This window comes from Mercenaria mercenaria, chromosome 6, assembly GCF_021730395.1.
Source record: "Mercenaria mercenaria strain notata chromosome 6, MADL_Memer_1, whole genome shotgun sequence".
NCBI classification, from domain to species: domain Eukaryota; kingdom Metazoa; phylum Mollusca; class Bivalvia; order Venerida; family Veneridae; genus Mercenaria; species Mercenaria mercenaria.
The window spans coordinates 33,371,606-33,385,209 of record NC_069366.1 but is presented as its reverse complement, the minus strand read 5'-3'; the positions used below and the strand labels follow the sequence as shown (position 1 = coordinate 33,385,209).

Below are 13,604 nucleotides of genomic sequence, written 5' to 3'. Positions count from 1 at the left end.
AAATGATCAAAGTTGGGTTCAAGATAAATACATACTAAGTAAATGTTTTCAATTTATAAATCAAAATATCAAATTTATTTTATTTTTTTAAAAAAAAAAAAAGGAAATCTATGTTTTGTCCGCTCTCCACGCCCCAGATACAACAATGTTGATATGTAATATAACTTGTAAACGACAGCTACTTATGACTTAAAATATTAGTCATTGCTAAATTGTTTCTTTTGCTTTATATAATTATGTACTTGACGAAAAATTATAGCGTTGACTTCGTCTGTTAAATTATCCCAGCCAAAAAAAAATAATTTTTGGTACTGTCGCGTGTTAAGAAAGAAATGTCTCAATGTTATTGAAATAATAAATACCCTAACGTTCCAGAAACATGTCCGGTGCGCATCGTGCCTGGTGTAAAGAACTCATGGGAACTCTTTACCCAATGTAAATAATTTTAGTTTGAGTAACTTGGGGATCGAAATCACGACTTTTGGTTTCGTAACGCTGGTTCAATTTGCCCGCTCTTTGCACAGTCATAAATACCAAACTTAGGCAAAAAAAAAACTTGCGAGATGTGTTGTATATTTGATCTGCTGATTATATGCTCATTTTCTATCAAAGAATAAAAGTAAAAATTAATCATAAAACATGCTGAAAAACAATCTGCTTTATTATTTATCGTTTGTGTTATCATGCGGGATTTATACACCTGAATGAAAGTGTGTTATATTTATATATTTTTACATATTTAATGTAAATTACACATATCGCGGTTTTGGGTGAATGGCTTCGGCAGAGCGTGTTGTTACAAAAGCCATAAAAGGGCCTTAAGGGTGACATCTCATTTATACGAAAGATTTAACCTATTGATTAAATTCGTCTGTTTTATTGTTTGGTGTTTATTGATAGGTACATCATTCGATACCAATAGCTGCATCAGCGTACATGCGTGCTAATTTTATAAAAGGAATGTGTCACTTGAATTTCTTGAAAAATAGTATATAAATTTTAATCGAAGAGAAATATACAATTTTTTCTTTGGATTTATTTCTGTAATTAAAATTAAGATGTTAATAGGAGTGGCGTTTGGAGTATTTACAACATGTTTTATGACGTATGCATACGCCGAAAATGGTAAGTTTTTCTTATTGTCTCTTGAAAAAAAAAACTGACCCATAGACCAAAGTTATCACATGACTCCCTATATAAGTCACCGTTCCACATTTTGTACTATATGACCTCTCTAGATTCAAAACATTTTTACTGGGAAACTAAGTCAAAAATTAGATATGAAACTGAGACAATTCATTTTTGATGTCATGTGATAAAATCTTATTGAATGGCTGTCCGGTCTCTAGCCAGATTTATTGACCCAGTCTCCTTCGGACCTCAGGCAGTAGTTTTAGTTATTGACCGACAAGCTTTCCAATAAATGTGCTCTATTTCTCGGTAAAATCAGCCAACTTTGATAGGAAACTTATATTAGTTTAACTATCTAGTGTCTATTAATGTCTTCTAAATGTATTCGATTCTTCGGTGTACCGACAAAATTATTTGTGTTTAATGTTACAAATATCATAATCACAGAAGTGCAGGGGGTGGATTTGGTGAGCTACTTTTTCATGAAACTTACAGAGCTTTTGTAAAAGGTACATGATAAATGGTTTATTTCTGAACCCAGTACATTTTATGTGACATGTTTATACAGTATCAATTTCATTGAAAATATTCAGTGCTTCAAATTTGTTCACTGGTCACAAAGTTCAAAGTTCGAATTCTGTTGAAATGTAGTCAGCATGCACATAACTATACGTTTAATTTCTAAATCATTATGATTGATTCGCGTATATCAATTTGTCTTGTGCAAAGAATTATGAAATATGCAAGTATCATTTTACCTTTAGCAAAACAAAAAACGAATATTATAATAGCTGATGCAAATACAATAATTCTTCATGCGACTATCAAAATGCCTAGTACAAAATGATATTTATGTTTTTGTGCAACAATTATTATACAACTGCCATAATGCAAATTGGCATATGTTTTAGGCAACTATAATTATGTAACGATTGATATACACGTATATCATGCAAATATCAGTATGCAACTATTATCATGCAAGCATAATTGTACAACTATATAAATATGCAACAGTCATCATGCCCTTCTAAGGCTGTACAGGAGTACATAAATTTGCTACATGTTCAAAACATTGCGGAATGATACTAATTTCACTGGGGGTAATGATTTTACTCGGACTTTATCATAGACTCCCAGTGTAAAGTCTCAACATTTAAACTAATAAAATGGTATTAAATCCATATAATATTTAAATGAAACTTCAAAGTTTTGTTGTTTGTAGCATCATCTCGAGCATATGCAGTGAAAAATCTTAATTTGATTTCTAAATTAGTGTATATTTAATTCTAAAGTCACTATATGTTCATTGTAAATATACTTCATTATACCCAAGTGGAAACTGGCAGGTAGTACTGGTACTCGAAAATGCAGCTCACTGATTGGTCAGTTAGAACCCCTGATGTACGGTGATGTCATGATAAAGTTATGATTAGCAATCTTCTGAGAGCTGTAACACATAGCCAGGTCCATTTAAAAAAGGATTACTAGCCTTATGTTCTGACATACCTATAAACCACCATGAAAAGTAGGGGTCATGTTTCTTGTAAGAGAGATTTTGTGTCTGGCAGGTGAATACAATGGAATATCTTCCAAACTGATAGCTAAAATGTGGGTATAAACACATGAGTAATAAGGTTTGTTTACATTTCTATAAATGCAAAAAAAATCTACTTAAAATGCTACCAAAATGTCAAGTGTATATATGTACACAATGAAATAAAAACAGGAACTGGCTTACATAAAACATGAAAATGCCACTTAAACTGGAAAAAAGATTTTTTTCTTTCCAAAATTATCCCACACGCCGGAAGTGCTGCTTGATTACCTATTTAGTACTGTTGAAGCTATCATTAGGCAACACTCATTCTTTCGTTATCTGTCTTACTCTGTTGCGAAGGGTTGATTGTCAATGTCAATTCAAACGTCCCTTACTTATAAAAAAATGTTGATTTTCATACAGCACACGTACGCGCACGCACACACATGTAAACACACGAACACACACACAATACATTTATTTCAGTGTCATGATATTTACTAGCAGAAGAGTTTAAAACTTAAATACATTATGATTAAACGCATTAAAACCCTAATTAACTCGTTCGTCAAATATATGCTAATGCGAAACAGAAGCGTGCACTCGCTATCAGCAATTTTTGCTATTTGTTTTTTCTTAAGCTTAAGGCTATCAGTAGGTCATTTAAGAATGCATGTGTTTACAAATTACAATAGCCTCAAGGTAATTCCGGTATTACAATGTTTGTACGTAAATGGCTGTTATTAAATGATTGGATGGCATGCTTTACAAGAACCAATAAATTCCTAAGATGCCATTGACTTTATCAAAATAAGCAGATACAAATACGATAACAATTAACACTATCATATAAAATCAAATGTTTTATCTACATTTTTATATGTACAACAATTGAAACGTATGTAGAATATGTATGTTGCGTTATGTCCTCTCGGACTTAATTTTACATACGTAACAACAATATGACTGCTAATATTTACATTCCAGAAATTGCAATTTAATTTTAATGGTTTGACCCCATTGGTGAAGCATTCCAAAAACTATAGGCTGGCAATTATTGACTGCATAAGTCTCATTGTTACATGTTGCACGTGCACTTTGGCGTTTCAGAGATATATAACTTAAAGTTCCATAAGTCGTTTTAATTTTATGTTAAAACGTCCATTTAGACGATACACATATTTATGTTCGTAACAAAAATTGTGGCAGCCCCTTAGACAAATAACGACAGTACGAGTCGTTAAAAAGAATGGAACCAATCAAAACAATGTGACAAAAATAAATATGAAATACAGTTAAGATCATACCACCCTGTGCATGAGTTCAAAAGATATGAGCCGCTCCATGAGAAAACCAACATAGTGCATTTGCGACCAGCATGGATCCAGACCAGCCTGCGCATCCGCGCAGTCTTTCAAACCCTATTGCAATTAGAGCAGTATGGATCCTGACCAGACTGCGCGGATGCGCAGGCTAGTCTGGATCACTGCTGGTCGCAAATGCACTATGTTGGTTTTCTCATTGTGCGGCTCATACATTATTTTTGTCCACCTTCTTTATTCGAAGTAGTTGCGTCAGTATGATCAGAAAATTTTAACAGCTTTAATTCTAAAGCAATTTGTGATGCACTGAATTAATTTAATAGCTGTTATTAAGGGTTTTATGGCGCATCCTTTAGAGTTTATGCGCGTTGCCTAACATGATTTAGGATTTTAATTACCTGACCATGCTCTGTGATGGGAAGATATACCTCCACTTCCAAAGATCAGAATAAAAGTAATATGATACGATGAGTGATGATTTGTATCAAAATTGGAGTAAACATAATGAAAAGTTTACATCTAATAAGATATAATGTCTCGTATTAATTACCAGTATATGAATGTTTGAAATGGTGCATAAATCAACATACCGGTATATGCATAATGATTAAGTGTCTACCTTTTCTTTTCATGCATACTTAAGATGTAGACAAATATTGATACATGTAAAGTAATGTATGATAAAAGGATTGCTCCACCAATAAAAGATGAATGAAAATACTGGGGTTTATTTTATGTGCCTGCCATACTTATGGAAGAGTACGGAAGAGCATTAGTGACAGGTGTATGCTATGTATTAACTCGAAATTTCAAGTTACGTACAAATGTATCATGATTAAATTTCGGCCAGGCTAAGATTAGATATCTTGTGCTGCCCCCGCCTAGACCTAGAGGGTCGTATAAGATGACAGGGCAGCATTCGCTGTCGAAATTTTTTTATTGTCGTTACAAGGGCTAACTTTGAACGTCGATGTATGATAGTATATGTTCATTTCCCTACATGCTGGATATGGTTTCATAGGCAGATTTATTCACTTAACTTTTTACCAATATAAGCTGTCCATCCAATACATATTTCTTTTGCCTTTAACAGATGGATAGACGTTCAAAAAATGCAGAACTTTGTCGACATTTCGACTCGCGTAACTCAAAAATTCGAATTTTTGTCTCGAAATTTTGAGTTCGAGTTAATATATAAAGTGCACTTGGCACTAATGCTCTTCCGTAATATTGACTTGATATGACAACATAAAAACAAGTTTAAGTTTGAATATTGTGTCTATTGGAAGTGCATAAAACTTAAATGAAGATTGATTTCTTACTGTCTGATTATAGATCAACTTTAAGCATCGAGGTGTGTCTGCACTTTTAGCTCATAACAATACAGCGGTTAACACCGAGGATAGCGGATAAGTCACGCTCTCTAATTGACGTTGAACTATATCGCTAATAACTTCAAACATCATTTAATTAGTTACAGCTCAGTACGCGAGAACTCCGTGCAGATCGGTAAGTGATACCGAGGCTGAATACTGATGTATCAAATAGTACGCACTGGATAAGATGAAAGTAAAATACTATTTGTAAAATATTTTCTTAATTAATTTTACGTCGAGAGCCACGGGCTACACAATAAAAAAAAAAAAAATGGCACAGTTTCTATTCGTCGTGTCAAACAGTAATCAGTCCATCATGAATGTTCATGCTAGAATGATTGTATTTATAAATTGATCATCGGAACACACATCTAAAAGTTTATATACCTTGGATTCATTGCTATATTAGAAGTATAGTATAAATTGAAGCATTGGTGGTAAAAAGTGCATTTTAAAACATGCTGAAACTGTAACTAAACATGTTCCATGACCGCCGCCTATGCACTACAGGGGCATAGGTAGGTGTGGGGGGGGGGGGGGGGGGGGGGCTGACCCAAAAGTGTCTTAGCATCAGTTTTCTTCTACACGAACATTACAATTACTTTTTAATACATAGTTTGGCCTGTACAAACCTTTCAAGATGTGCTCTATAAGGACTTCTGCTCTGCTCGAACCTTTAATACGTCCATTCATTATATATATAGTGAGCCGTGCCATGAGAAAATCAACATAATGGGTTTGCGACATAATGGGTTTGCGACCAGCATGGATCCAGACCAGCCTGCGCATCCGCGCAGTCTGGTCAGGATCCATGCTGTTCGCTTTCAAAGCCTACTGCAATTAGAGAAACCGTTAGCGAACAGCATGGATCCTGACCAGACTGCGCGGATGCGCAGGCTGGTCTGAATCCATGCTGGTCGCAAAGCCACTATGTTGGTTTTCTCATGGCACGGTTCATATATTATATACGTGTATGTGCTAAATTCTTTCAATATTCGAGCTATTACCGGTTAGCCTTACATTTTAAGAACAAAAATCAAGCAATACCAAATCATGAAAAGAAAGGATTGTTTCAAATGAAAATTTAACAGCATATAAAAGATGTATGTTACTCTACAAAACAATCGTCAATTTACTGATATAAATATTGAATTCCGGAAAAGGACTTCATAAACGAGCAATACTTTGGAACAGTTCAACGCCATTGAAAACTCACCATTTTCAAAGAACTGTTACATAACTTCGTTTTCATGCATTTGCAATAACATCGCAGTGTTGAAATTTCACAAAACATGGTGGAACGTAGTTTTCAGCAGTTTGTTTTAATTTCTTTAGAAATGGTATTCATTTTTAAAGAGGACATTTTTTTAAAGATTAAATATCCATTGTACGAGACAGTACGGTATAACATGTATTATTCGCTGCGTTTTGATGATATACTTCTGAACTATAATGAAAACGTGTGAAGATTTTATCGGTTCAGTGGCGTGTTTTACGTAAATCTATCATACATTTTAAGTACAAAAATCAGTATACCATATCGTTCATGACTTTTAACTTTTATCTGTAAACAACATCATGCTGTCATCATATAAATGTTGCTTTATGCGAAAGCTTTGATTTTCGTGATGGAACGTATGAAACATTGTATAAAATTAATGTATGATACAACACGACTATAAGACAAGTTGTGATTACGCCGATGACGGGTCCATAAAGGACTTCTTAAGGGGTGTGCAGGGGCTCTGAGCTGTATTGTTAGACAGTTTAATTCGTTGCAAGAATACTGTGGAAATAGCTTCCGTCATAAACCTGAATCTTCGCGAGTTCAACTACAAACCTGCCAACTCTGCTACTTTGATACGGAGTGATCTCCCTTAGACGATTTACAGTAGTCAACTCGTCGTCAATCAACTCGTCACTAGTTTGGTCATTTCCTATCCCTTGACGGTTTCAAATTGGTCATTTTGTCCCCCACTTTCCGGCCCCTCCTGTTTAGTCTTATATTTTGTCAAATTTTCCTACATTATGATTAATATAATTATGATGTAAAAAGAAAAACATGTGTTCTGTAAAATTTATTCTACATAAAAACATGAATTTTACTTTAAAAACTACATTTTGATTTGCTTTTATAAATATCCGATCGACTGTAAAAGTGCAAGGTGCATGCACGTTTCGTAGTTCAGAGTGTAAATTGACTAATGCGGCCGTGTATTTTTTTTAAAGATACTGCTTGTTTAATTTATTCGTTCAATACTTTCCGTTTTTTCAAAACTCCATATCTTACAAGAATAATTCAATATAGATGTTTCGCAATAAATCAGATAGATTAAGTATAATGTATGCAGAAAATTCAATTTGGTATAATGACGCCACAGTCTTCATGTAGCCTACATTAGAACAGATACAAAAATTAGGTAATCTGATGATCTTTTAATCATTGTAGATCAATACTATAAGGAAATCTTTCACTGGTTAATTAAAGATGCAGCTTGAAGGTTCTGCTGACTTACAGCTAAACTGTTACCTGAGAGCCATATATTTCCATCAACACTTCAACTAATGATAGATAATTTTCTTGCATGCAGTGTTCTTCAGTTAATAGAACAAATAAAGTGAAACGAATGTTTCTCTTTTAGGCACTAATTTATTACAGTAGCGTATGAATTTACGCATTCATTCATAAAGTTCAACACGTGAGTCATCTTACACCCTAAGGGTATAAGACGGGGTTTTGTAGCACCGGCAAAAACACGGGAAAATCTTGACCGGCATGCAACAGTCACCTCTTCTTAATATCAAAATTAGGTTTATCGTATAGTTTGTCGTTCTTATGCGTAGAAATATATCACTCAGACCTTCGGCCTACGTGATATATTCATACGCATAAGAACGACAAACGAGGATTATTCTACGTTAAACTTTATTTAGATACTTATTATTTCGATTCTAACACGACTTACTTCAAATAACGTTAGACGAGAATCAGAGGAACGTAAATCACAACTGCGTGCTACGCCGCAGCATTTTGCGCGCGCAGAATTGTTCAAAGTATAACCCGAGATAGTTTTTGCTCTACAAGTATGGTCGTGTTAGAATCATATATTTATAGCTGTCATTCAACGACAGATATTGTAGTTTACCACATTCTATATTTAGCTTACGGCGATCACGGGATCGTGTACACAGCCCGTGCGGTCAAGGTTGACGAAGAATACCAGAACATTGTCTCTGTGCCGAGCACCCCTTTGGAAATAGACAACACTACTGAAGAATATCCGGGACTCAATTTTGGTGTAAGATACGTTATTAGCAATTGGAAAAAACATTGAAAACTAAATTTCCTACTGCTGACTTCTGAAGGTTTCTGAAATGTCCAAGCAGACTGAAGAAGTTCAGAACTACCCAATCAGAAATCAACTGATCTGACGATAGAATTTTGATTTTTTTTTTCATTCATATATTTACCTGCATTACTCAAATAAGGCAACTGAGCAGCCATATTTCCATTCCCGTATACCAGAGGTTCATCTTGGTTCCCTGTCTCAAGATTTTTTACGAACCTCTGATGGATGTGAATATCATATTTCAAGTTTAAAGATGTGTAATCTTAAATAGTCTCTCAGATATTTTGAAATAATATGAAATGATTTGCCAACATATTGTCAAACAATGTAGTTTTAATCCGAATTTTCAAACATATATTTTGTCTACTACCTTTGAATAGATGTATACTTTCCGATTATGCGTAGGCGATTTATACTCAGTTCCAAAAGAAAGTGTGCACTTTTTGAGTTTAAATATTTCAAAAAATTCCCCGACGTTTTTGTTTCATTTTTTTCATACACTAACTCTCAGGTATAACTCAAAATCTAAAATGTACACCAATTTGTTTACGAACTGATTTAAATTTTGGTACCAAACATTATAAGTTTTCATGAAAATAACCGAGAAAAAATAACAGAAAACTAAGTGCACACTTTCTTTTGGAACTGAGTGTATATCAGCTTGAGTGATGATTCACTATAACCACTGTTTTCTTTTACAGTTTGTGTTCAGATCGCCAATGGCTTGCGACATAGATTATCATAGAAACGAACTCTACGTGTACGACTATTTCCTAAGAGGACTACTTTTACTGGAGAACTACAATTCCTCCGCGATGAAGGAAGGAATTACCATCACAAGACAGCATTACGGAATATCAAAAGAAAACGCTCACGTAATAATACAAAGTATTTGTTTGAATTTAGGCCGCTCCATTTCAACATATTAATGTGAACAAAACCGAAATCTAAATATTTACACGTTCTCTTCATTCTGACATCAAATGTTATTTTACATTACATTAACGCATATTTGTTAAGTTAATTTCAGAAAAGTGCACATTGACGCAGTCTACGTTATACAGCCACTTTCAAATTTCTATGGGTGTGGGAAGACCTCAGTCTGCCCCTCTGGGCAATATTTTAGAAACGAGCTGCGCCTTGATAGAACCATCAGCCAAAGGCACTGACTTCAAATCACTTGCCACTAATCTTTGTGAACTCGAGTCCTGCTTGGATGGGTATGCAAGGAATCTAACTACCCGACTAGTGAAGTGTCTCTTACTCTACCCAAGTGCTCGCCCATATCTGAAATAGTTCCCTTAGGAAGAAACTGGGTTCATTAACGAGCATTAAAGCTGGACATACGTCATTGGACCTGAAATATGTCGGTGAAACGTAAATCAGAAAAAAAGACAAACAAACAGTTATTAGTCTTATTTGAGAAGGGTATATATTATACACTTAGTGAATGACTTGCTGGTGAACAGTCCAAACTATTGCCCAAGGTCCGAAGGCGGGTCAGGCAGTCAGGCAGTTCAGAAATATCCACTTTCGGATTTCGGACAGATAGTTTTGACTATTGACCGGCAAGTCTTTCAACAATAGTTTTATTACATTAGTTCAAAAAATAAATTTACACATTTTTTTCTTCAAGTTTAGCCTAGCATAATTTGATGTTGAACTATAGACCGGTCAATATCACAAACTATAGACCGGTGATTTATATAAGGAGTCCTGTAAAAATATTCCTGCTGAATGATTGAAAACACTATTGCAGATTGCCGTGGACTGGATTTCACACAATGTATATTGGACGGATCCTTTGATGAACTGGATTGCCATGCAGCCAGGCGGACCTATCAGCGATCCCACTCTGTACAAAGTTATCATCAATATTGGTCTGGAGTTACCCCGAGCCATTGCAGTTGATCCTTTAGCTGGGTAAAATTTAATTTCAACCATTTATATGGAAGTTATTTGACTATAATTGTAGCTGGGTACTGAGTGCAACTTAGTTCATTTGGATTGTAAACCAGATTTTACGCATGTGCTTTATTAAAATTAGACCACAAACACACCTAGTCGTGTGAGGAAAAACAAAACTGATAATAAGGTTTTCAGTTTTCGTACGTGTTATAAACCCGGATGCAAAGCTTGTGACTGGTTCTGATTTCGCGAGACCTGTACTTATAGAAAATGTCGTATTTTTTTGTCAAGATATGTTACCACACTGTAAACACAGGGTATGAACACAGACTAAAAGAACCCATGCAGACAGAGACCACCTGCCTGGAATTACCTCCCTTTATACTGTAACGCGAGGTTAAAGATCACAAGCAGATACTGACCACTGTTGTCTCTAAATATCATTTTTTTAAATACACGTTTGGAAGGATAACGCAACTTACGATAGCTTTATTGTCTTTGATTCCTCAGCTCAAAAAGCGCTTCGTAAATATCCCATTTTGACTAGTTAGTTAGTAATCAATGGCCAAGGTTTGAAGCTTGGTGACTTAACTATAAAGCGCAACTACACATTTCTCATACTTGCACATTTAAATCCTTGGGGGAAAATACAACTATGTACACCTTTTTTCATGACTTTACTCGTCCAGCCATCTACATTACATATACTTTATCAGTTTGTTTTAACAAATTTACTTTAGCTCGATTTTGAAGAAAGCTTCATGCTTATTAGAACCACTCTCGAGCCCGCTTTCTGGAAAACCCAGTACTGGTTGTGACCCTAATGGGGCTCGAACCCGCAATCCCCGGGTTGAGCGGCCGGCACCTTAACTCCTAAACCACCTCTCTGACTCTCTCCTCTATCATATCAGTTAACGTATTTAAAAGCCTTCATCTTCCATTTTCAGATACTTGTTTTGGGCAGACTATGGTAAGAAGTCTGTCATTGAACGGTCGACACTAACTGGTGACAAAAGAACTGTACTTGTCTACTCCCGCCTGAACCAGCCGAACTCAGTGGTAGCTGACCCCACTGAGAAAAGAATATATTGGACTGATTTGTAAGTTTTGAAGATATCTTTAATTGTTCTAAGTTTATGGCTTGAAATGCATTTTTCATAAGAAAATCAACGTGTAGAACGGTCCTAAGCTTCTTAATGAAGCGCATCCCTGACCTTAAAATTTTGTGAAAAAAATCGACTCTTGTATCCTAGTTAGAGAAAATCATTTTCTCAGAACACTTACACGAAAGTTCTTATAGCTCTTAAACAGTTTTGAAGAGACAGTTTCCTTTTTTTACCAAACAACCTGTGAACTTGTTGCTTTTCGAAATTAAGACTGTCATTAGTTAGGGGTTGTACGTTAAAAGTCAAACTAAAGTGAGAGTCCATGGCGGTGGCGGTTATCTAAAAAAAAAAAAACACCTCAAAATATAGCTTATGAAATGCTTGCAAAAACGTTCTTAAGCGTTAGTTACGCTTTAAATATTTGATGAAAAAATAGAAGAAAATTAGCTGAACTTGATATGATAAAGTACAAAATATCAACTAAAATTAAGATAAATACATGTATTTTAAAGTCACTGGTCACCAGATCGTACGACAACAAAAAAATACTAGTAGGTATCAGGAAATTAATGCTATATTTCTTGTGAAAGCTTTAAAATTGAATTACTGACTGACTACAAGTTATAAGTTGGTTTTGCTAATTTTTACAATGAAAATCGAAAAGCGTTTGTAACGCTTTACTCGAGGTAAACTGCCTTAGTTATAAATATCCCAATAATTAACGCGTGCAACACGTAATCCTCCGTGGCGGTATTGGTGATGACAGCGGAAGTGTTTTATTGCCGCGGTGGCCCGGGTTCGATTCCCGACGGGGGGGGGGGGGGGGGGGCATCTTTTTTCTTGATTTGGCATTTTAATGATAGTTTAGAAACAAAAACTCATACTCTAATATTCATAATATGACCAGACTTAAATTTCAAAGAAAGATCGTTTAAGCAAAAATCTGAAGGTCAGTGCCTTTAAATACTGATTGTGTTTTTTTTTGTTTATCAATCTGACTAAAGTACATCTCCTATTACGCTACGCATAGGATCTGAAAACGACCTATTCATTGCCTCGTTCTGACGGCTCTTTCGCTAGCCAATCAGAGCCTAGCTTACAACATCTTGCAAATCTACATGTAGCATTGACTTTTGATATTTACAATTCTTATGTCGTAATGTACCAGGTAGCCGGTTAGCTCAGTCGGTAGGCCACTTGCTTTGTAAGCGAGGGGTCCCGGGTTCGAGTCCTGGAATAACTGCATATTTTTCTTATCCTTTGACAATCGAACACGTCGTCTGATTGGATAACATAAAAATAGCAATAATGGAAATCCAGAATATACAGAAGACGAATGTGAATGGGTCGTTCTCAGATCTTCGTTTAGAAGATCAAGTACTTTAGTCAGATTGTTTGTTTATATAATTATGATAATTATGGTATACATAGATATCATTTATCAGTTTTAATTGTTTGGAATTTTGATGCATCAACATTGTTATTATAAATTATGTACAATGCACAACCTGGTATGTGCGATCTATGATCATTTAAAACATATTTATTTTTGCAGGCAAAGTATTGATTCAACTACTTATGACGGTACCGACCGGAAACAAGTTGTTCGTGCTGACGAAGTCACTTTCTGGGACATAGCTATATTTCAGGTACTTCCTGTCGTAATTTACTTTCTTCCTTCGGAAATTTTAATCGGACGTCTCTTCGGATAAGATGAAGACAGGATGCGCTTTTTGAAGAAAAGGTTGTGACATTCCCCTCCCCCACCCCCTCCCACTTTATTTCTTTTGAGCTTTGGTTTTGACTGTACTAGTAACTGAATCTTTAGTATAATTATGTTGCTCGTTCTACGTTGAAAGTTTTTAATTGAG

The 13,604-nt window shown here is 35.2% G+C and overlaps 1 protein-coding gene across 1 annotated transcript in view; it reads left to right on the top strand.

The window, feature by feature from the left end:
* Positions 1 to 670: 670 nt before the first annotated feature.
* Positions 671 to 13,604, top strand: part of LOC128557672 (low-density lipoprotein receptor-related protein 6-like) — a 33,439-nt gene continuing 20,505 nt past the window's right edge. Inside the window, exons 1-6 of the mRNA XM_053545583.1 lie at positions 671 to 1,125; positions 8,532 to 8,668; positions 9,421 to 9,594; positions 10,479 to 10,642; positions 11,575 to 11,727; positions 13,289 to 13,382. Coding sequence (XP_053401558.1) covers positions 1,059 to 1,125; positions 8,532 to 8,668; positions 9,421 to 9,594; positions 10,479 to 10,642; positions 11,575 to 11,727; positions 13,289 to 13,382 — 789 coding nt within the window. The 5' untranslated portion in view covers positions 671 to 1,058. The remainder of the gene's footprint in view (positions 1,126 to 8,531; positions 8,669 to 9,420; positions 9,595 to 10,478; positions 10,643 to 11,574; positions 11,728 to 13,288; positions 13,383 to 13,604) is intronic.